At 38.9% G+C, this 25,236-nt stretch overlaps 1 protein-coding gene across 1 annotated transcript; it reads right to left on the bottom strand.

Annotated features, from left to right (window-relative positions):
* Positions 1–243: 243 nt before the first annotated feature.
* Positions 244–25,236, bottom strand: LOC111344627 (putative insulin-like peptide receptor). Its single transcript, XM_022951868.2, has 29 exons — positions 24,870–25,236; positions 24,147–24,743; positions 20,746–20,936; positions 19,652–19,793; positions 19,097–19,246; positions 15,870–16,056; positions 15,070–15,287; positions 14,729–14,885; positions 13,619–13,681; positions 12,683–12,718; positions 11,957–12,123; positions 11,367–11,600; positions 10,341–10,567; positions 9,681–9,878; positions 9,458–9,533; positions 8,823–8,881; positions 8,073–8,144; positions 7,507–7,678; positions 6,555–6,684; positions 6,011–6,081; positions 5,345–5,487; positions 4,456–4,520; positions 3,909–4,035; positions 3,048–3,148; positions 2,713–2,768; positions 2,516–2,572; positions 2,243–2,315; positions 1,618–1,752; positions 244–963 (listed from the first exon to the last, which is right to left on the bottom strand). Exons 1-29 carry the CDS (start codon positions 24,949–24,951, stop codon positions 738–740), a joined length of 4,212 nt encoding a protein of 1,403 aa, XP_022807603.2. The 5' UTR covers positions 24,952–25,236; the 3' UTR covers positions 244–737.

The following is a 25,236-nucleotide window of genomic DNA, read 5'->3' as shown; positions in this document are numbered from 1 at the left end:
CCTTTTTTACCGATTTCTATGAATTTTTTAATTTTCTTTCGCTTATCTTGCGAGAAAGCGGTTGTTTTTTAGCTTCCTTTTCAAATTCTTAGCGGAAAATATGCGTGCGGCCAGCCAGAACTGATCCCCTCACGCATTCCCGACGTTTGACCGCTATGTTATCGAGTCCAGTTGGTCCCTGTAGCGAAGGCCCAGTACCAGAGCTGCTGTTTTCGGGCCTTTTTCCAAAGACGATGTGTGTACAAAGATGGATACTTTTAATTTTAATATAGCTTTTTCTTTGTATGACAATTTCTTAGAGCTAACGTTAAATTCTTAAGAATGTTCTAGACAGCATATCAATTTATCAGACTATCGCTTAGCTACGAGCATCTCTTCATTTTCTTTTACTTAGGATAAAAATTAGTCTCCATTTTTAACTTATTCCCTATGGGTAACGACGAATGTTGTCGTAAAAATTTAACTGCCCGAGGGATTTAGAGCTTATTTCCTAGACTTTCCTGGAGTTTGGAGGTCAAATTTACACATTCTGACGTCAAAAACTCCCGGAAACTCCTCGTAAATACTTTTCCATGGGGCAGAGGCAGTGGATGCATAAGTACACTTCGTCGCTATTTATAAAACGCCTATCGAAAGAGTAGTAGGTCTTAGATATAGCACAAGGTTTTGACGGTGAAAGTCCAGTTCTAGTAAACCGAACCAAGGCGAAAAGGCAGCACTAAAAATCCTTTGACACCTCAAGCTGCCGAATCAACATTGGTTGTAGAGTCCGTTGTTTCAGCTCTGTTCTTGTGTTTGTAATGACTGCTCAATAGTCCTTTTAGCTGGTCTTCTGGGAGAGTGTGGTAAAAAGAGAGATGTCGAAAGTCTTCAGACAAGTCGTTCTCAAGCATACTAATAAGATACACAAAAGTCGGTCGGGCTTTGGGAGTAAACTGCCAGCAAAGAGTCATCATCTCATAGCTGAAACGAAAGTGACAACATGAATGTCACAAGTCAATAAGCAGGTATACTTTCAAATTTCTGTCAGAACATACGAGGAAAAACGAAACTCGAAACTCTCGGCATGCGTGAACCCTTTTTACCGTCACTCAGTGTGCATATTCTCTGTAATATTCTCCATACATTTTCTAAGGCACTAGCGAGGAGAATTGGTTTAACAATCACTGGCTGGAGCTTCTTTAGTTGATGATTATTTCCTTTATTCTCGTGACCTTAAGCGTGTGATTCAGGGATGATATTGCAAGGAGAAATAAGACTCTAGTTACTATTTAGTTTGGCTTTGAAATTCATAGGATGAGAATTTTGAGGGCGATAGAGCGTCACAGCGTCACAATTTAAAAATCTTTAAAACTTCAATACAGTAACTTTGAAGTAATCATTGAACAAATCCGTGGGAAACTCGTTTTTCTTTTTACCCTGTCTAACCCTTGTCTCTCTTTGGTTGGATTAATAAATACTTAGTGTTTTTTTTTTTTCTCTCATACTCGGCTAATTTTCCTGTTCGCAAATAATTGACTCAAAATGCTGTGAGGCAGCTCAAATGTGACATCGACGTTTTTAAACAAAAAATGCCAAACCAGATACTATGCATACACTAACAGTCAGGTGACTTACAGCCTATCAGGGCATTCCTCGGGTTTCTCCATCACTTCCCCGTCCACTACATATTTAAGAACTTCTTCATTGGACTTTCCAGGATAAGGTTGGGCTGCCAAAGTAGCCATCTCCCACATCACCACGCCAAATGACCTAAAACAGGCAAAACTTACACATTATCATTTACAGCGTACTGTTGAGCAGCCCGATAAAGAAAAATAAGTAAGTTTGGCACCACACCTTTTTTTCCCTTTCCAAAAACTCGGTTTGATTGGGTTTGAACAATAGGGCACTTTTTGACTGAAAGTTAGAAACTCAAAACCAAAACAACCACAGCATTCAATCAGAGGAAAGAAAATATCGCGAGGAGCCAATGAGGACTCGAAGTACAAACAAGTAAACTGCTTGAAGCACGGGAAAACACAAGTGACCAAGCCGTGATTGGTTTTAGTTTTGTCTGATTGGTTGAAAATGTGGCGGGAGTTTTCTGGACCAATCACATAACGAAGTAGAGCAAAACCAACGCAATCCCGGATTACTTTCGTGACGCAATTTAAAACTGCGCTTACTAACAACGCATAATCACACAAACATGCAGCGAATACTATCATGCTTTCTCTCAAGCGACCTCTCTTTAACTTACCAAACGTCGCTATAACTTGTAAAGACGCCATCTTTTAAAGACTCCGGCGCCATCCACCGCACAGGAAGCAAACCTAAAGACGGTCGAAATTGTTACCATGAGTAAGTCGAATTTCCTCTAACTTTGGCTACATGCGCAATAGAATATAAAGGAGATGCAAGCTGAGGTTCTTGGCCTCAGTCACCCAGATCGGGACTCGACAAACTTAAGATGCCGGTAAAATGTAAAGGTGATCACTAATAGAGAAGAAATGCATTAACTTAATATAGCTACCTTTTCCTCCTTTTCTGTAGTAGTCCGTTTCGTAAATATCACGGGTCATTCCAAAATCTGTTAAGGAAATGATACTGTTACTCATTTAAAAGGTTCATACTAGCAGGACAGCGAATACAGCAAGAACACATCAAGGACAAGACGACCAAACTCGAATACATGAAAACCTCAAGGAAATCGAATGACCAGAAACTCACCTCCTATTTTAACAGTGAAATCTGCGTTCACCATGCAGTTTCGTGCCGCGAGATCTCTGTAACAAAAGAAGTACTCCGTTAGAAAAGGTCGTAATTCTAACACGCCAAGAAAATATATATACATGTATATACATCTTTCACCTAGAAAAATGTCACGTTCTGAGTTCGTAAGACTTGACTTTTAGAACTAGGAATGGCTCACGCCTTGACTTAGCTACCCTCTTTTGATTAAAAAATTTCAAGAACAAAGTAAGACGCTGGGTAGCTGTCCCCAGGTCAAGCAGTTCACACAAACTCTCTGCACTTGCAAGGCAACTATGCGGTATAAATCCTACCTGTGCACATATTTTCTAGCCGCAAGATACGCCATTCCATCGGCAATCTCTCCAGCCATTTGGAGAAGTTCTTGAAGCGTTGGAGGTGGTAGAGTTCCTTCCTGTTTAATAATAACAAAAATATAAAAAAATCAATATGATCAAAATTAATAGCGCATGATCCCAATTCTATGCATTATTCCATGCACAGCACCCTTAAGTTCGATTGTCCCGTGCCTTTTCTATTTCATTGAACTCCACGAGATTTATCGTCCTTCCCAAGATTCTACCTTACACATAAAATTAGCCATCTTTGATGTTCGTCTCCCCCTCACCAAGGCAGTCTCAGCTTATCTTTTGTTTGTCCTGTGCTTGTGAGAAATGTTCAATAGTTGCAACAGTTGTTATCATTGTTATCATCACTGCCATTATTTTTTTGTTCAATTGTAAACAAATCACTCGTTTTTACAGAATTATATCTGTTCCCTTTGTTATCAGTTTTCCTTACGGAATGTTACGTAACTTAACCGTGTTTATCATATCTCTCAGTTAGTACGTGCGCTATGATTGGTCAATTTAGCGGGCTGTATTTCACTGTACGGCCCGCTAAATTCAATAGTATTTCGAAAGATATCTTTCCCTTCTACTTGAGATATAATAAAATTCTTACTAACGAAGATACTTCACCTCGAACTCGGTTAGTAAGAGGAATAAATCTATATTCAGTTTTTCCTATAATTTGTGCTGTGTGAACATTTTTAGAAGATTCAAGGCTGGTTAGATTATATTTTTAAAACTCCGTTTTTTTTTTCTTTAGCACAACACTAGGTTTTTAGATAACATTTTAAAGTTCTGATTGTTCGTTAAAACCTCAGATCTTACCCCAGGCCGACGAGACCGTAAGAAGTTCTTAAGATCTCCCAACTCCATTAGCTCCATAATAACAAGAGTAGGTTGTCCTTCTGAGACCACACCCAATAACCTTACCACGTGGTTACCACAGAATTGTCTGAAAAGAAAGCAACAAAATGTATCATGGTTAGTCCTTGGAAAGATTTCAGAAATGTGATAGTGTAATTCGTATGAATGGTAACGCGACAAAAAGTATCAAAGAGATCATTCAATTTCATAATTTTATAACGCATGTCTGAAAAAAAGAGTTTGAAATTATTTTCTTCTGTTTTATTTGCCGAGACTTTCCATTGCACAATCTCATTTTTGCTTTGCTTACATCACTCTAATTTCAGGAGTTTTTAGGAACTTCATATTTAATATCTGCTTATGACCCTATAATTACAGGCTCTTTTAATTGCCACAAAGGCGTCAATCGCTACAGAATGCACCAATACAGTGAGTAAATTGGACCTGAAAAAAATGAAGACAAATAGTTGCACTGAAAAGCTAAACACAACAATTTATAAACCCTCACTTCATAACAGACGCCTCTTGAAGAAATTCCACCCTGTCTCGAATCGACGCGTTTTCACTTACAGTCTGTAAAAAGGAAAATAACACATTGAACAATCGACGACTTCTTTAACCCTTTCATTCCCAAAATCTCTTTAGTAATTCTCCATGCTGTCTGAGAATTTCTGAGAATTAAATGTTGGATCAAATGGCAGTCCCATAGCTGACATTTTTCTTTATTCTCATCAGGAGAAATTCTCTCTTGGTCACTCATGAGAGTTAAGGGTTAACAGCGACTAAGTAAACGCAAGAAACAAGCCATAGGAAATTAGCTTTGCGTATGATTGGTTGAGTACAAAACTAGATATTCTAAATCAATAACCGCAGCGAAACAAAATCAAAGCAATAAACCGTTCTCCGCAAACGCCACATTGATTAAGAATTCATTATCAGATTAAATGGAGCACTTTTCGATGGAGTGTTTAAATCCAAACCAAAAAAATCACAAAAGCAAGTTAAAACCAAGCAAACTGTCTAAAGCGCGGGAAACGCGGCTGACCAGGACGTGCCTGGTTTTAGTCCCGAATCTGATTGGTTAAGACGATGGTTTGAGTTTTTGGGCCAATCACAGACGATTACCGTCGACAGCCAATTCAAAAATGCGTATGATGGAGTCATCTAAAAAGGTCGCTGGTCTTCATATTCAGCCTCCATGTTGGAGCAAAGTAACCATTTGGTGGTTAAATTTTGAGTGTGGAAACAAATTACAAGTATTAAAAATGCTCTAAATGACAAAATCATTGAGTTGGAAAACTGTCATCGTTAATTTTCCTGTATGAATCCTTTACGCCTGCTTTTCCCCAAATTTGTTCTACATCAAATAACAGAAAGAAAGCAAGCTGATGTTTTACCTTGACCGCCACTCTGCGCATGCGATCACCAGGGGTAATATCTTCAGCCTCTCCTTCGTAGACCATTCCAAAGGAACCATTTCCTAATTCACGAACCAGTTTGATCTTCTCTCGTGGGAATTCCCATTCATCAGGAATGTACACTGCAATCGCAAAAAACACGGGAATCAACAAAGTTTGAAGGAAATCTCTGTTGCACTTACGCACGCGTAAATATGGTTGGCACATCTCCTGGTTGCGAAAAGGATCTCCCGGCCTCCCATACAGCTAGTGGAATCTCTTGAATCTCTCAAAGGCAAAGGAGATATATAGTATGAAACTTCCATTCATAAAAAGAAAAGTAATTAGGTTTTCTCCTTCAGGATATATTTATATTTCCCCACCCCACCCTTCCTTCTAGAAATTTTAAATTTTTGGAAATTGAATCCGTTATCAGTCTGGTCTGGTCACGCTACACGCTCTACAGAGGAAGAGACCATAAAAAGTAAGGGTGGGCTGGGGATAGGGGTGTAATCTAAAATGAAAATTTCGAATCCAAAAGGTTGGCATCTCTGCATATGCTGTGAGACTCACCGAGTCAATGTACTTGCAAGTGATCTTCCAAACTGTTTGAGAGACAACAGGAAAAAAAGAGAGAAATCTTTGAAGAACAAATTATCCCCTTACCGTCAGTTGACGTCATGTACTCGGGATTAACAGAAGCATAAAGTACACCTGGAATCTGTTCATCGCTATACCTGGTGTAATCAAACAAAGCATTAGAAAAGAGGCCATAGAGAAGGCAAGCGTGTGATGCTCTATTTGGAATATACTCATAGGAATCTTTGTTGTAAGGATCGCGCACAGTTTGACTGAGTTTTAACAGATAACAGCAAGACCTACTGCAGGGTAATTTTAGACTTGAGCTTTTCTACAGGGAGCACAACTGTTGGATAAAACAACTGTAAGGAGTGCATTTTCTTTCATTTGCATCAATTCCCTTTCATTCCTTTTTTCTTCGATTACACGACATTTGCGGGCCGAAAATGGTGATTCATTGAAATTCTGTATCCTCGGCTATGAGTCTACCCAAGTCTTTTCGATTGGTTCGCCTTTCTGACAAGTGTGTTAAAGTTTTTCAAAATAGAACCAAGAATTAGTCATTCGTGTGAATTCAATGTTGAAGAATCAGTTACTGTTACCATAGCAACAGTGAAAAGTGCTACCTCACCTCTTGTATCTCTGACGAGCAATGTACCACACAACAAAACCGCACGCTAACACGAACACGACACTCGCAGCCAAGCTGGCCCCCACTATGTTTCCTAGGGACAAAGCATCTTTTTCCCCGATGGGTGTATCTGCAACAAAACACAAAAATAATTTGATTAAAACTTTGTCAAGATTGTGTTCTCACCTAACACCAGTACCCAAGCCAGTACCCAAGCCAGTACCCAAGCAAACCAAAATTAGGGTTAGGTTGAAAAACGTCTAGTCTCCATCGCAGTCTTCCCTTGAGACGTCATGCACTTTCACCTCTCCTCTTACAGGAAGGGCTGCGTGTGCATCCAAAGCACTGCTGCAAATAAGTTGGGGAGCCGGCTTGTGAGTTAGCACCAATTCCTCTCCAAAAGCGTTTTAATCAGTTTCCTGGATATTTACCTAGAAACACTTGGTTTATTGTAACTACAATCCCTGTTGCGGTCGTGTTTCAAGTCAGCCTTCTGACCGAACTGGTACCGAATGGACCGATGGTTATTAAACAGACAGTTCTACTTACGGCCAATTAACAAACCCTTATCCACACACCCCCACCAGTTCCCTCACTTGGTTCGCGTTGGAATGGGGAAGACTGGGAACAACTTCGTTATGTAACATGTGGTTACTCTTAAAAAATCCACTAACTAATAGGAAGTTGTTGATCACTGCGGCTATACGGATCTTTTACGAGTTCTCAAAAGCCCCACTTTCAAAAAAAGCCATGTGCCAAAATTTTCTTAGCAATTAAATGCTGCCGTGTAAAAGAAATCGTTTTAAAAACAGACTTAATATTGTTGTAAAACAGAGGTTTTGATCATCTCGGAAATGGCTTAGTGGGAGGAAGTACTGCAAAGCAAGCGCTACAGCTTCACGATGACTTTGGAGGAAGAGGAACCGAATCACAAAAACATCTTTAAACTTACCTGTGAGCTCCGGTTCAATGAAATACGAGAAAGATACAGCGTTACTCCACGATCCGTTGCCGGACGAGGTAATAGCTCTCACTTGGGCAGAATAGTTTCCACTTACTCCTACTTTCCATTTGTGCGTTAACTCTTTGCTACTGGCACACCTCTCCTTAATCTGAGAGTCCGGCTAAGAATTGAAAAAATAGGACAAAGAAACAAAAAGCTTTTTCTTGGCACTTTGAATGTAGAAAATAGTGCAGGAGGGGGCTTGATTCGCCCACCGAATTGTCGTCCAACCTCACGCCACTCTCTCGATCAATCAGAAGCAAAAATTAATCCATTCAGGCCTTATTTACTGGCGTTTTCCCGCGCTTTAAGCAGTTAACATTTCTACCTCTATGGGATCCTCGTGGTTTTTAACTCAGTTACAACCGGCCTGTGTGTGTATCAATCTATCTGTAGTCTACAGCTTCAATTGGTTGACTAATTTACAAATCAAAATTCAATTGATTAGTTTGATTCCTAATTTATCTATTCATCTATTATTTCACCAAAAACACGCCCACTTCTACGAGTCATACCTCTGTTAACTTTATATCATATTTGAGCACCACTCCATTTGGATCCTTTGGGGCAAGCCATGATAGCCAAGCCTGTAACAAATAAAACCCAAGGAAAAATCTTAGTCTTTTGTCACGACCGTGTAACAAAGAAAAATATTTGAGTCTTCCACGAGAATTCGACCTCCTGACTTTGGGATTCCTCGCTCCGATGCTCAATCACTGAGCTAAAGAGGACTCTATAATGCCACCATAAGCAATGTCGACAGCCTCACGAGAGCCTCACGAGAGCCTCACGAGAGCCTCACGAGAGTCAATCGAGTCATAGAAATTCGAGGTGGCTCTTCTTGTCCACTGTTTTCAGGTCAAACTTTGGCTTCTGTAGAGGAATGAAAACCGTCAGACCCGGAGCAAGGACGATTGTCAATATCAAACTTGACCTCCATCTGAAGCCTGATCCACGAATGGAACTTAGGCCCCAGCGGTAGAAAGTGAGGGTTCTCACCACTGCACCATCACGCCATCAGCCATTTTTGTTGGAACCTGTTCGAGATTCCTCCATTTAAAGTTTTCGAAAATCACACTCAGTCCTCAACCAACTGACTTTATTATTGAACAGTAGCGTAATACCAGTTGAAAAAAAAATGGTTTCAAATTAAACAAAGTAATCTTGATAAAAAAACATGCTTACTGTTTTAGTTTCGTTGTTCATTTTTAAAAAAAAATGGTTTCAAATTAAACAAAGTAATCTTGATCAAAAAACATGCTTACTGTTTTAGTTTCGTTGTTCATTTTTAATTTGAGGGGTCCTCCAAGATCGTCGGCTGTTTCTGAAATCACGAACAAAAAAAAAAACATACTTAAACAACTTTCATATTTGAGGGGAACGTTTAAAAGCAGTCTTTTATCAGGGACAGGTCTGATCGGGTTAATGTGTTGTGTTGTTGGGAAAAACACTTTACTCTTACAGTGCCTCTCTCTACCCGGGAGTAGGAATGGGTACCAGTGAACTGTTGGGAAAGCCTGATGAAATGCTAAGGGTAACCTTGCGTTGGACTGGCATCCCATCGGGGGGAGGGGGGGTACTAATACTCTAAGTCGCTTCATGATAAGGAAACCGGGATAAACTTCCGCTGGATGGGCCACTTGGTACCCTGGCCTTTTGACTTGTTAGACTGACCAGCATCTTATCTCCTTACTATATCACCCCTGAATCACACATTAAGGTCTCGAGAACAAAGGAAATGATCACCAACTAAAGCTATTGATCGTTAAACAACTTTTCCTTGTCAGCATTAAAGGAAATGTTTGGAGAACAGTATGGAGAATATGCATTCTGATGTAAGGGTGTAAAGGATTCTAAGAGGAAACACTATGCCGCAATAACCTAAGCTTTTATTACTCACCTTTTTTGTTTGTCATTCCCTTTGTGGTAGCACAAGAAGAGTCAGTTGCACATCCAACCTTTGTACACGCACAGACCTAAACGAAAGTACCAACAGACCAAGTTCAATATTTACTATTGGTAATCTTTCAGTTAAAAGTTGAGTAATATGGTTGACTCTTTAATATTTTTGTGACAATCCACAATGAAACATTGCGTGACGCCTCAGTAGCATTTATACTTACAGTGATGGTATAGTCAGAGAAGTGCCTCAGGTTTGATAAAGGGACTCTATTAATGTTGCCATCCACGGTGAGAGAAGCATTAGGCTTGGTCGTTGGGACTGTGGGTCTCACGGAAGTTGGTTTGGCTGATGTGGAAGACAACTTGGATGATGTTGTCTTTTTACCAGATGGTGCTGATGTCGGCTGACACATGGGATTCTAAAAGTAATATACACGCTTTTTGGTTGGTTCTTACTTATAGCCTACTGGAAGATAGATGCATAGAAGACGTCACCTTCAACAGCCTTTTGCCTCTTTATTAAAACAATAAATACACTCCATGTTGCCGTGGGTCTGTACCGTAACAGATCACAGAAGATTAAGAAGAACATCACTGATACACTCCCTTGTCCTTGACACATTGGAGGTGTTTTGTGTTCTATTGCTTCTGGCGCCTCTCATTCGCGTGTGGTGCTCAAGCTAGTTTACCTCAACAGTCCAAAATTACACTATCACTGCTCAATCACACATTAAGGTCAAGATAATAAAGGAAATGATTCCCAACCAAAAATCCCTTGATTATTAGACAAGTTCTCCGTGTCAGCACCATAGGATATGTACAAAGGACAGTAATAAGAATATGCGTACCGATGTTACGGTGTAAAGGGTCAAGGATCTAACCTGGGAATCATTCCTGCAGTTCGTATGGTTTAAGCCTGTGGCAGGCGTGGTCGTCGCTATCACAGTTTTGTTTGTTGGAGGTTCGTTGTCATCTTCCTCTTTCGTGAAAAGTGTCTTGTACAAGAGGTCTTGAAACTCCTTGGCGAATAAAGCTGATTGTTTTTCTGGTTTCAATTTTTCTTTCTCCTCATCGTCACAGTTACAAGTTAAATTTGTGACGCAGTTTCCTGAAAAATTTAAGATGTCAATGGAAATGAATCAAATGTTTAAGCAAACAATAATGTCAAGGAATTTCGGCTTACGCGCCAATGAATTTCTTGTCTACGAATACGGTTGTCATGCAGTAGAGTGTGCTTGTCTTTTTGCATTAATAAATGTCATTTGCGTGAAAATGAATATACATTTTCAACCAATGCATGTCTGAAGGAGCTTTAGTTTATGTGATGCTGTTGAATGTCATTTGAAATGTAAATGTACTTAGTGAACGCTTCTTTCGTGCAATGGTAGCTCGTGTTCTTCTAAATGCGAGTATATTCCTCTTGACTAAATTTTGACACAAATGAACTGATAATTTGTGTAAATAAACAGCAAAAGGTGTAATTACCCACAACTGACAAAAGTTAAGTGTCGCTAATCCAGCTGCAAGAGATGCACGTCCAATGCAAGTAAAATTACAGAATTTATTTCGATCATCCTGACTATTAGGTTACATCTGGTCACACCCAATCAACTCGCGGGTATAGAATGCGAACAAAAGGGGTAAGTTTCTGAAGAAACTGTGCCGCTACGTCGGTGGGAGTAACGAGCTAATTTTGGTTTTGTCAAATGCTCTGACGAGGGGCTAACGCTCGGAACGTCAGATTTGAAACTCGTTACGGTGGCGAATTTACTTTATCGACTCAGTTGATAAATCCAAAATTATAGAATACGAAGTCTAACTAAACAGCAAATTGCAATTACTCAGTCCCTAGCCCTATGCACAAGCCACGACTTATTTTAGCTAATTTTGGTATCATTCAAACTCACCATTAGGAGTGTTATCTGTGCTCCCCTCTCCATTGTTATCGCCTCCAAGTCCGTTACCGAACACCTGTCGACTGCACCAATCTAAATTGGCATTCCAGGCAGAGTATGTACTTATTTCGTAAGTCACGATGTACTTGGTTATGTTCCCATTTGGAAACAACGGAGGTTCCCACGTAACAAGTAATGCAGAAGAGCTGATGTAGTTCGCCTCAAGACCGACCGGCTGGGAAGGCTCTGAAAGGACAATTCAAAGGTTCTTCAAAAATTTGTCCAAAGACGCTTTGTGTTTCACCCTCCAATGAATTCATTACCCCACCCCCTCCCTTCTCCTCTCTTTTGACCGTCGCTCATTCCCTTGGTACAAATTTCTCTCTCTTTCCCGCCTTTCCCTGCTGTAAAAATCAACGATTAAAGCAGCTGTAATTTTCTCCAAGATAATACTAAGCACTCGCCCGCCAAAATTACACCTGCTCTGCAGACTGATAGTGGAGGGGTTGGTGCACAATTGCACCTGCTCTGCAGACTGATATGGGAGGGGTTGGTGCATAATTGCTCAGATACGGACATTGTGGCTAAATGTCTTTACTTACTGCTCTCATTTGTCATAACAAAAGCCAAGTCACTCTTGGCGCCTTCGTTTTTCAGTACAACAGCCTCAACTTGAAAGGCATACAGTTGAAACGGCTTCAGCTTTTCAAAGTACTTTGTAATCTTCCGAAGTTTTGGTGCCAAGCCTCTCACATTAGAAACATTTACTCTGCAAACATCGTGACAACATGAATTGTGAATATGAAAGCAATCTTCGCAGTAATGAAAATTAGGCCTGAAAAAAATTCAGGCCTGTACGGTATTTGAACCCATGACCTCTGCGATACCGGTGTAGTGTTCTACCAGCTAAGCTAACAAGCCAACTGGGAGCTGGTCATTATGTTGGTTCGTAATAAACGTAATAATACTACGAACCAACATAATGATCAGCTCCCAGTTGGCTTATTCAGGACGCATTTCGGTAAGTGTTGCGTAACCAAAACTAAAATTATTACAACATCCAATCAGAAGAAAGGAATGTATCACAAGGGGCCGATGAAAACTCAAGGGAAAAACAACCAACTACCTAAAAGCGCGGGAAAACGCGGACGACCAACTCTTGATTGGTTGTAGTTTTGAATCTGATTGGTTGAGAAAGTGGCGCAAGTTTTCTGGACCAATCAGACAGCGTTTTACAGCGAGGCCCACGCGATCCCGGGTTACTTTTGGCACCTAGATGAAAACTTCTCTTATCAAAACAAAATAAAATAACAATAAACTGAGCTTACTCTGGGGGCGAAACTGTATGATCCTCTCGTGTCCAACTGTGTAAATGAGATTGAAAAAACATTTTAAACAAATTCTTACATTACAATGAAAAATCGTTGGTGATCAGTTGATCCGCGTGGGCAAACTTAAAATTGCAAGGAGATTCTCTGTGTTTAGTGGTAAATTTAGAAATCTACAGGTGCGCTTGCTTTTTTTTCCAAAAGAAATTGCAGAATAAGCTGTGTCATAACCAAGAGTTTACCAATCCAAAGTGATAGATAACAACTATCTACAGAAAACTGTTACATTAACATGTCGGGGTACAGAACATTCCACTGATCTTTCGGAATACACGAATATTGCAAATGACGAAAAAGTTCCTGTAAAACTGGTTCATTATGGGAAGGGGGGTACTTCCTACTGATAAGCTGATGGAGATGTGCCACTGAATGGGGTAACATTTTTCACAACTGGACTGATTACAATGAGGTTGCATTTTCAACAGTTACTAGATACGGGGTCACCCTTTTTTGGATTTTGGAGTTAAGAAATTCTGGTAAACAAGAATTTTAAAATTGGACGATACGCAGTTAATAAGTTGTTACCGTTTTACCAAAAGCGCCTATAAGTTGGGTTCTATAATTGGCCACAGCATAGACTATAATGGGGTAGGGGTTCTGAGAGGCCGACGGCACATACCCAGCAAAAATTGACCCAAATGTTCCCCTTCCTGTTCCTTACCAGTAGAACTGAATCACATGCCACGCGTGTTCAGGAATGAGATCATTAAACTTTCCCCAACCCTAACAACAAGATTGCGCTACAGAAAAACAAACAAACAAACAAACAATAGCTGTTTCTGCTGTGATCAGTAGTCTCTGACGTACCATTCTTTGTACCAATTGCCCGAGATGCTGGTCTACTGGGAGAAAAGAGGAGAAGCAAATCTGACTTACATGTCTCCGCTATCGCTGCTACAAGCATCCACATCTGTATATTCCGTGATTTGTCTGTTTGGGCTAAAGGATTTAATAGACATCATTAAGTAAGTTTCATTTAACCCTATAACCCCTCAGAGTAATCACAATCCACTTTCTCTTTACAGCATCACTGCTGAATCAACCATTAAAGTTACGCGAATAAAAGAAATGATCACCACCTTAAGAAGCTCTTAATTGTTGAACAAATTTGCAAAATTCACTCACCCACCCTCGCCCTTATTTTTTCAATGTCGCTCACCCCCTTCCGCTCCCATTAAAATCAAAGATGGCGGCCAAAATTTTCACTTAGGAAATACTGAGTACTCGCTCGTCAAAATAACACCTGCTCCGCAGGCTATCATTGTCAACACCGTAAGATATGTATAAACAAAAGCATGGAAAACTACGCAAACTGATATTAGGGACTTAAGAGTTAGATACGAGATTGACTAATGAAGCTGCCAGAACTTATCCATGTAGCATAAAGTAACATAAGCCAATAACCCTGGCAGTTCCGTGCGCAATGGAAGTGTTAAGGTACAGAGCAGCAAATACGTCCCGTAAAGCGAAACTGAGAACTTGGCCTACTTCTATCTCTTATTTGTGTTCTATTGTCAAGCTTATTAAAAGCCTTGAATGATAGCTCTGAGAATTTGATGTTAAATCGAACGACATCCTTGGTTGACCTTTTCCTTTCCCTCTTCATTTTCATCCCGTTTCTGAGAGAAAATTAGCTCATATCACGAAAAGCATACCAGAAAGCCCTCATTAGTTCTCCTTAATAGCGCTTTGGCACAAGCGTTTCTTAGCCTACGTTTCTTAGCCTGCGTTTCTTCGCCTGTACAAGGCTTGGAGCAACACGAGCGGGCGAGAGGTCTTTAGGGGGTCTGGAACTGACACTGACCCCCTGCAAATCTCTTCCCGACTTCCGCGTCCCCTTCAGGCCTGCTCGCAGGGCTATCCGAAGAGGGAAATCTTTTTTGGACACTCCTAGCAGCCAAGTAGCTAATCATTAGATGATTCTGGAAAATGTAGAACAAAACATAATACAAAAGACTACAGTACAAAATCAAGACAAGAACTTACGCTTCTCTGTATGATACAGTGTAAAACAAAACATTTCTGTAATCACCGTCGATAATAGCCTCGTCCCATTCCACTTTAACACAAACTTGGTTACACCTCACAAGTCCAGGAGGGCGTTTAATTTCTTCTAACGTCACATTTATCTTACGAACATTACCTGCAGGTGAAAAAATTAAATGGTATCAAAACTGTAGGGGCCCGCTTCAATTCACATGAGACATTCTACAAACTAAGTGACCAACCAGTCAGTACAACCAAATTATCATGAGCCACACACAAGGCATTTCAACCTTCACTCAGGAGGCCCAGGGCCCCTTATACTAGCTGTTTTAAATGCTTACATGCTACAGCGTTTCCATTGGTAGTGTCTGAGATGTCAAGAACTCTTTTACTGTCATTTCTATTCCACTTCAGAATATCATCGATCAGTGGATTAACCTTGCTTGGACATAGGTACGGATTTAAGTGCACCATGATTCCTCCTTCACTGATTGTTAGATTCTGTTGAAATGGCCACAATGCCTCCAGCTTAGGGTTATCACGGATGGCCAAGGCATACCTGTAGGAAAAAATGATGCAAACCATCAGTGATTAACTTAAGTCCATACCATATAGAGCTGTTTTTATGCACAAGTTGTTGCCACTGCTGGTGTCAACCACTTATACCCTAACGTCACTAAAAATAGACCTATTCTTCTTAGTGTTCTCTACACATTTCCTATGCTAAAAACAAGAAGAATCTCTTTAATAATCAAGAGCTTGGTTGACAATTATTTTCTTGACTCTCGTGACCTCTTGAGTTAAAGTGGGGCTCACCTTAGATTCTCAAATTGGTACCTCCTTAAATAAGCCCCTGTAGAAAGAGTGCCTCTTCTACCCACCAAACTCTAAAATAAGCACTCTGAATAAGGGCCTTCCTGCACCACTCTCTACTTTTAAATACCAGCGATCACAATTGCCAAACTAGAAATGTGCCTTTCCACATTAATTCTGTACCATATATAACTCAGATTGAGATATCAATTAAACAACGACCAGAAAAAGGCAAACTTCTTCTAAACATTAAAATAATGTAAGCTCCATAGGTGCTAATTGATTAACCATAAAAAATCCCTGTCACTAGTTCTCACTATATACACACCTCTCATTGTATAAATCTGCCATCCTTACAAAGGGTTGCCTTAGAAAAGAAAATTTTGTTTTGGGACGAATTTCCTGAAGATTCTTCAAAAAGTTCAAAGATGTTAGAGATGCCGACTCTCTGATCACAATGTAGCCATTCACTTTTTCAATTTGCCCCAAATTCTCCTCCAGCTGAGTTCCAATACCTAGGAAGTTAAGAAAGGTTCCTGTTGGAAAAATTTTAACTTCCTACATGTGATTAACAAGCACATTAAGTAAATGTTTATTGCACTTTGTATGAATACAAAATCAAGCAAAAAATAATGAGAAAACACAAAGTTGAACTTATGTAGTTATTCAAATCCTCATAACTTTTGAAGAGTCAAAAACGTACAGAAGTTTTTGCATGCGTTTGCCTATAAAGGTCTAGACTTAACAGCTGCGTAGGATAGAGTTGTCAATCAGGTCCCCAATCCCAAAACTTTATGTCTAAACCAAGGTTATTTATGGCCATTGGCCGATGGCAAACTATAGGGGTCAGAATATGTCAAAATTTGCGTTTTCAAATATATTGAGAGGGAATTCGAACTTTCTTGGTAAACTAGAAAGGTTGTTAAGCAACCTGATATAATTTTGTGGCCTAACTATGCGAATCAAACATATTACAAAGTTACATAATCATCCTCAGAGACCCAGGGGCTGTGTCCATTTCAAGTTAGGGCATGAAGAGCCCCTGGGGACATTGTCTTACAAGACTAGTTCCAAACGGTCGCAGTCGTTCTGCCATCTGATTGGTGCCAGAAAATCTTTGTGTTTTTCTGCCCAATCAGAGGGAAGTGTGCTTTAGAGTCCTTTCGTGTGTTTTAACACGGACATATACTAGTAGCTCAGTTGCTCGCTATGTTTGTTTGGACCATGCGATGGAGATTTGCTTGAGGTGAAAAGTTTCAGTTTCAGCACACAATGTAAGAGAAATCGATCAGATTGTCCGCGAAAACTTACCGGAAATTATACTGAATACTTTCGCAGGTATCACTAGTACTAGAGAACGTGTTCTAAAGTTTGCAACAACACGATGGTTGCAGTCATTGATATGTCGCTTTAAACGTTAAACGAGATTTAAGCTTAAATCTTTGTAGATTTTTTACATAATTTGCTGTGACTGAAACTTTGCCAATTCCGTGAAGTTATTTCGTCGCACGGGCCACGCAGGTATGTCGAGCAACTGGCGCTTTCGCCTACCTAGCTTTCTACTTTCTGTGCGCGCCAAAATCTAATCTTCGCTTTGTAGTAAAGTCGTTCATAATACGGCAAAGGTTGCAGAGAACATTAAGTTCGTGGACGACCTGCAGCAAGTGCTAAGAGAAAGCTTAGCTGTGTTTCCGGTTAGCTAATTAAAATCTGAACAAACACTTATTAACGAGAACATCGAGGGAAGGAGAGATGTTTTCGGGCAGTTACCGAAGGGGTTTGGAAAGAGTTTAATCTATCAACTGCTGCCTAGAGTGTTGAAATTCTTGAGCTAGGAAGGCCACAGATTCTCTTCTAGTCCCTTGGTCATTGTCATTTCACCTCTTCTGTTGATTGTTGAAGACCAAGTTAAATACCTTTGATCATTGGGAATCGATCCGATGCTGTTTTCAATAGGAAAAACAAAACCAAAGACCAAGAAATATTGGACGGAAAGGGCGGGTTTGCTTTATTGCAAATGTCAGCTTAGTAGTACAGGGTCATCTACCCACATCTAATAAGCAAAAGTTTCTACGCTTAGCTTTTCTTTTTTTTTTTCAAGCGAAGGTGAGATTAGATTTTGGCACGCACAGAAAGTTGCGCAAGTACCAGTTGCTCGACATACCTGCGTGGCCCGTGCGACGAAATAACTTCACAGGATTGGCAAAGTTTCAGTCACAGCAAATTATGCAAAAAATCTACAAAGATTTAAGCTTAAATCTCGTTTAACGTTTAAAGCGACATATCAATGACTGCAACCATCGTGTTGTATAGAAACCTCGCAAACTTTAAAACATGTTGTCTAGTACTAGTGATACCTGCGAAAGTATTCAGTATAATTTCCGGTAAGATTTTTTCGGACAATCTGATCAATTTCTCTTACATTGTGTGCTGAGACTGAAACTTTTCACCTCCAGCAAATCTCCGTCGCACGGTTCAACAAGCAACTGAGCTACTAATATATGTCCGTGTTAAAACACACGAAAGGACTCTAAAGCACACTTCCCTCTGATTGGGCAGAAAAACACAAAGATTTTCTAGCACCAATCAGATGGCAGAACAACTGCAACCATTTGGAACTAGTCTTGTAAGACAATGTCCCCAGGGGCTCCTCATGCCCTAACTTGAAATCGACCCACATCCCCTGGGTCTCCGAGGATGTTACATAATATGCCTCTTTTTCAAAAAAAATCTAATTTGGTTCTTTCCTAGGTACAGTCTTTCAGTTGACAGAATTTAAGGCAAAATTATCTTTGACATGAAATTGACCAGGTGGAAATTAGAGAGACAGCCTCATAATATTGCAAGTCTTTAATTGCATATTTTTTGCAATTGTAAAAAAGAAATACAAAATTTAAGACCCACAAATAAAAATCCTTGCAACATTTAAACAAGGCAATTTAATCCCCCATGGAAAATTAAAATCATGGAAAAAATATGATTAACATGTAATAATAATTATATAGGATATGTATCAACAAATATGCAAACTATTTGCAAGATTCATACAAAGTCCATAGAATATCTTTTGTGCAGTGACTGTCCTGAAAAGTCAACACATTTTGAAAAATAAAATGAAGTTGAGAGCAATTGACTCACAAGTTTTAAAGCCCTTTTTCATCTTTGCCTATTGAATTGTGAAAAAAAAAAGAAAGAAAAAAAAAACACCCAAAAACTGTCTCACCAATCAACAGCTAGTGTGAGTTTAAGAGTTTAAGAGCTGAGGCAACCAGCAAAAATGAATCAATTATAATTCCATTTGAAAAGGAAATGTTCCTTTAAAAATTTCAAACTGGAATTTTTTCCTTCCCATATACTTAGGAGACTGAGTCTGCTGTGTAGGGAACTACCAAAATATCACTACCTCCCCCCTCCCCTCTCCCTCTGAAACAGCTGCATTGGCTGCCAGTGACATGGAGACAACTATGGATAAGATTCTCTCTTTAACTAGCTTCAAATTTGACCACTACTTCCTAGAAATTGAAAAAATTTTAAGATTGTTAAATAATAACAGACCTGAGCCACCACCACCTCCTCTTATCTTAATGATTAGGTTTCCATAAATTTCTGTGCAGCCTTTGTATTTATTGAGAGTCTCCAGAGAATCAATTGGTACTTTATAATATTCATTGTCAGTTGGTTTGTCCGATTCTTTGGTCTTACAAACTGTGAAATAAATACATGAAACAAAACAAGAGTCAATAATTAAGAGGGATCTTGACAACCTGTACACTGATTAAGCACTGACTGGAGAGATCTGCACAAGCAATAAAACATGAATATCATACATGAAAACTGCTCACCCTAAAAATATCTAACAACGCTCTCCACATTGGCTGAAACAACTCTACAGGAAAAGCGATGCCATGATACTCAAGCAACAGATCATTTTTTCAATATTTACAAAGCCTAGTCTGAAACAAGGGGAATTGAGAGAATTAAAGAAAGTTATAAGTTTGAAATTCAAACCTCCCAGTTGCCATTACCTCATATACTAGAATTTAAATTGAATTAAGCCATGAAATGCAAAAATGTAAAATTACTCAAAGAAATATTTAGCCCTAGACATACCCCTTGGGCATTTTTCAGCGGCACATTTCACACATGTTTCGTTTTCTCCTTGTTTATAGCCAGCTGGGCAGACTATCACACACTTCATTCCAAGTTTCAAGTATTTCCTTGGGCAGGTCTTCACACATTTGAACTCATCAATCTGAAATTATAATAACACTCATACTAATAAGAAAAAATCTCACTGAATTAAATTAAACCTTGACACCCTAACATTAGCATGCAGATTAACCCCACTCTTCTCAATACATTTCCTAAGCTGCTGACAAGGAGAATTTACTTAACAATCAAGATCGTATTTAGTTAGTGATCATTTCCTTTACTCTCACAACCTTAATGTGGGATTCAAAGGTGAAATTGTAATGAAAAATTAGATGCTGGTCACTCTATGGAGTCAAAGAGTTAATAACACCACATTTAACCCTCTACTAACAATGGGCCCCACACTAGTGCAGTATATTCAAGAAGTGGCCTTACTTGAGATTTTTGGAGCAGAAATAGTTGCAAGTAATTTCCTGTGCAGTAGATTTGTGCTTAATCATGTTAAGAACCCTGTTGACTCTCTGACAACATCATGGATATGATCACATGTTTTATTGATGGCAAGGTCTTTCTGTGATCTTCTTCACTATTTGGGGTTAATATATAGCCATCTACCAAAATACTTGCTTATGAATTATAAGCATTGTTTTGCTTTCATCTATTTTAAACTTCACTTGCCAAATTTTGATCATTCAGTGAGGCAAAATAAATTTGTTAGTAATCCACCACTAACCAGCTTTTATTGAAACCCCTGGCCCCGGTTGTTCGAAGGATGGATAACGCTATACACTGGATAAACCTCTATCCGGTGGATAGCGCAGTACATTTTGGTAACACTTATCCCCTGGATAGCGATGTATCCGTTGGATAGCCCTATCCGCCCTTTGAACAACCGGAGCCTGGCATTTTAGATATCCCTGAAGCTCAGAAGTTGAGCTCTGTTTAAGGCCTGGGAGTTTAGATTGCTTACAATGTTCTAATAAAAAAAACACTTTTAGGTTACCATTACTTATGAACAATAAATCAAATATCAAGAAAGTAATTCTCTGTACCTCATACAGGCTAGGCCCACAATTATCAACACATTCCCCATTTGGCATACGGAAATTTCTGCAAGCATAACAGTCGTGTGGCGAGTCTGATTTGGTACATCCTCCAAGACATTGCTTGTTGCAACATGAGGCACTCTTATCCTTGAGACCTCCATTTACACAACCTGAGTCACCACACTTCATGTCACACACTAAAAGAAGAAAATGCACTGACTTTAAAATCAAACACATTTTGTTTCTTTGTTTTCTTGTCTCACTGGGGAACACATAAAATTTGTAGTAACTAGTCCTCAAGAAAATTAATGCTATCAAACTTTTATGAACATGAATAATCTATTTTTGAATCTCAAGTGGGTCAGATAAACACAGTGGAAAATTCAGAGATTTGGAAAAAAGTGGCTCTTCTGCTAATTCCTCTTCTTAGTCCTTAACATCTCACACACAAAGCCAACTGAGTTAAGTTTCCTAACACCTTAGAAAAATAAATATCTGCTTCTGAATTTTATTGACTTAAATGTAACACTGTGAAAAATCACAAAGCATTTTAAAGTCTTGCATTATGTAGTTTTAAACACACTACAATATCTTTAATCGCATGTTAAAAATCTACAATGGAATTTTCTAAGACAAAAAGTACCCATTAGGAGCAGATTATCATTAGGCAAACAATCTCACTCACAGCTAGAGTGAAACCTCAATTATCTGGACTCAGTGGGACTTGGGTAAATAGTCCGGATAATCAAGAGACCAGATGATCAAAAATGTGAATATTAATGAGACAATAATGTAAACAAAAGAAATAAAGATAACACATTTTTAATTGTAAAAGACTGCTTCGATGACTCTCTGAGTGCTCAATCTTTTGAGAGCAGAGGAGGTAATGCACTGTTTTAAATGCACTTTTCCTGCCTTTAAAAATAATCTCTGAATTCTTTACTAAAAAGTTTTGAAGATGAAAGTTCATTTTAATATTTATTAAAAAAAAAAAAAAAATGGGACCAGAGAAAAAGTTTGGATAATCCAAAAGTCCAGATAATTGAGGTCTGGATAATCGAGGTTCAACTCTACTAATAATGCTTTTTCATCCCTAAAAATGACAGAAACTTCTGCTGATGAGATAAAAATAAATTTACCATGATATAACAGAGACAAATATCATGATATTAATAATAATGAGCCAAAAATAAAACTGAATAACTTTTCAGAGAATATATATCAATGTTACCTGAGAATTGATGCACATTCTCAAATTATTGCACATAAAATTTTAAATTTGCCAAAATTGTATATACAAAAAGTTATTAGAGCTGACCAACTCGTTTTACATGTACATTGACCTAAACTGCTGAGGTAAATCAGTTTCAAGCTGTTACAGTGTATGCAGGTCACTAATTCCATGCCCCAATAGGTGAATAGGGACATAAATGGTTTGTCCTTCCATCTATGTCAAACACTTTCCTAATGCATTCAACAGAACTGAAAGTGGAAAAATTTCAGTTGCAATGGGATGTTTCATTCATGCCTTATGTTTCATGGAAGAAAGTTGCTATGGATCTTGAATGTGATTTATCAATATCCATAAAAAAAGGGGACCAGAAAGCAGGTTTAGATAATCAAAAAATCTTGATAATCAAGGTCCCCACAATCAAGGTTGATAGCACATTATTATATGGCTGTGTCTCACAAGGACTGGGAACTACCGAATTCACAAATTTGATTGGCTGAAATCGATATTGAAAGTGCTCTAGATTTTCCCATCTAGACCAGCATCTAGACCAGTCAAGAAAAAAAAAAGGTACAAATATAAAAAATAAACATCTTATTAACCGAGCTAGGTCAGTCTGTCTGTACGGGAGGACCTTGACCTCCATCGCTGGTACAGACTGCCTTCGGTCTGCACTGGTCTGTACTGCCGACCTCAGTCAAGATTCTCCCATACAGACCTCCAGCTCAGTTAATAAGAACTATGTAAGATCCAGGGGTAACATGTAGGACACTAAGCCTTGCTTAATACATATCAGGTGACACATCAGTCAATAGTTGATAGAGATGTTGATTGATAGTCCATCAACTATCTACTGATAGCCCCTTGATCACAGCTAATTAATTGGCCAGCAGTTGGTTAATCTATTGGTCCTGACACAAGTCAGCTGATAAAGTTTTTAGTTCACAGATACTTCATTAATACTCGACCAGTGTTTGAGCTACACTTCCACTTCTGTTTGAAATAATATGAATCCAGACCAAAATGGAAATTGCATTATTTGGGGGGGGGGGGGGGAAATCGTTTTGGGGATAAAAGCTGTAAAAACTGCCACACAACAGTTTCTTTGTCTGCCAATTTCCTGCAATTTGATTGGTTATTTCAAACAAACCTTGACATCTGTTTGCTGTTTAGCTGCTTTTTCACTGTATAGGAAAAATGTCATTTAGAGCGAAATATAGTGCAACTTGTAAATAAATTGCATGGCTGAGAGCCAATCACATTGAATGGATAATCAGTGATTTCAAAATGGAAGTAATAAAGTGGTGTCAATAAAGTTGTGTGATTTCAGATCAAATTTGCTGCTCACTCAATTTTGAAATCAAGCGTATGATTTCTGATTAAACTGCACTCCACTCAGTTCAATCACCATTAAAAAAAGAGCACTTTGGCATTTGAGATTTTAATGAGATATTTGTTTTCAGTAAAAATTGTACAGCCCACAACACATATTATCAATTTTCCAAGCCCTCATGGGATCAGAGGTTACCAATGGTAACCTTGTAAAGAAAACCTGTTGAATCTCTCTAATCAATCAATCATATGTAAAAAATGTCTGCTGACCCACTTTGACAAGCTACCACAAATATTTGACCTCCATAAACTTCTTGACAAAAGCAATAACATTCTTAGTGAGCTAATTAGATAATTGGAAGAGTCTTCGGACATTTTTTTGTCATTATTTGATCGCCAAGAAACATAAGAAGTCGTAAAAATGCGTCAAATATCCGTGTTAATCCTCAGAGACATGCAAGCGCCTTTACTCAATTAACTAGCCACAGAAATCGAATAACTTGTGGGTCCCAAAATAAACGTGAGAGTTTTTCCTGTTCGTAAATATTGGTTTCCCCCTGAATTGAAAAAAGTCACAAAAGCGAGGAATGAGAATTGCGGGCATTTTTGATCCACATGTTCACTGTACATTCCTTTCAAGTTTACCAGAAAACCTTACAAAAGGTAAATAACCGAACAATATTTATAAGCTTTTAATTAAGCTTATAATTAAGCAACAACTGAGAAATTTGAATGAGCAGTCAGAACGATAAAATTGGTCAGAACAAATTATTATTTCACTCATATGTGTTATTTCCGCATCAATCTCAAGCCATATAATACGAAAAGAAATATTTCTACTTACATGCTTGACAATCGGTGTTGCTTGAATTACCTGGCGCCCAACAGTACTGATTTGTTAAACTCCCGTGGCCAGCCGGTGGCCCACATTTTTGTTCATAGCATCTATCATAGCAATCATTATTATTTGAGTTCAAAACCAAGGTGTATTCATCGACCTTCGTATTCCTCATGATCGACTTCCATCGTATTGTTTTGACGTAGCATAAATTGATGTTTTTCTCGATGCGAACGCCGCCTCGTAGAATCGTAGTCAAGGAGGGAAGGTTTACCTCCTCCAAGCCGTCATTCTGATAAATAATAAGCGAATAATCCAGAAACACCTGACGCCCTCGAATCACGGCAAGGTTTGGGAAAATCTCTCTTAGGCTTCGCTTACCGTACATCAGAGAAACAAGTAAGTGTCCAGTAATTTCGGTTAACTTCGGAAACTGGAGTTGTTTCATAACTGCATCGCCAGCCTTTCTTATCATCTGGACTTGAATGCTGCCTTCCAGAGTTGTACAATTTTCCAATTCTAGGCAGCCCTCACATTTCTCGCCAGAAATTTTTAGCACCACCTTCTCGTAAGGCTCGTAAAGACCTTTCCCTGGTTTGCAAACTAAAGATAAAAAGTACACAGCATCAGAGATGTTTACATTGTAATAAACGAATCCAACCAAGAACTATCGAAACCTGTGGTGGCTTCTCGCAGGTTTCCGCTCAAGTTTGTCATCTAAACACTTACGTTTAAAATATGCTTCTCCTCCATTGAAGACTCCACTACAGCTTAACGTCAGTAAAATAGTAAAAATCAGGTCTTTTGTCATAATTCACGCTACAAAGACTGCAAAATTTACGAATCAAAAATGAATATCGCTGGCACTTAAAAAGGGACCGAGCATATTCCGACACCAGAGTCACAAGGAATATTTCCTCTAAAAAATACAACCCTATATTCTGTTTTGCTTTAAACAAAACAAACGGGTGGTGTTTGAGACAGCGAATGTTCCATGTGAATGACAATGGATCTGTTTTTACGCTAAAGCTTAAACTTTGAAGTTAGACAACGCAAATTGATTGCTCTCGACGTTTCAGAAAGTCAATGCAAATTC

Source organism: Stylophora pistillata, chromosome 4, assembly GCF_964205215.1.
Source record: "Stylophora pistillata chromosome 4, jaStyPist1.2, whole genome shotgun sequence".
Classification (NCBI taxonomy): Eukaryota; Metazoa; Cnidaria; class Anthozoa; order Scleractinia; family Pocilloporidae; genus Stylophora; species Stylophora pistillata.
This window is presented reverse-complemented; position numbering and strand designations above follow the sequence as displayed.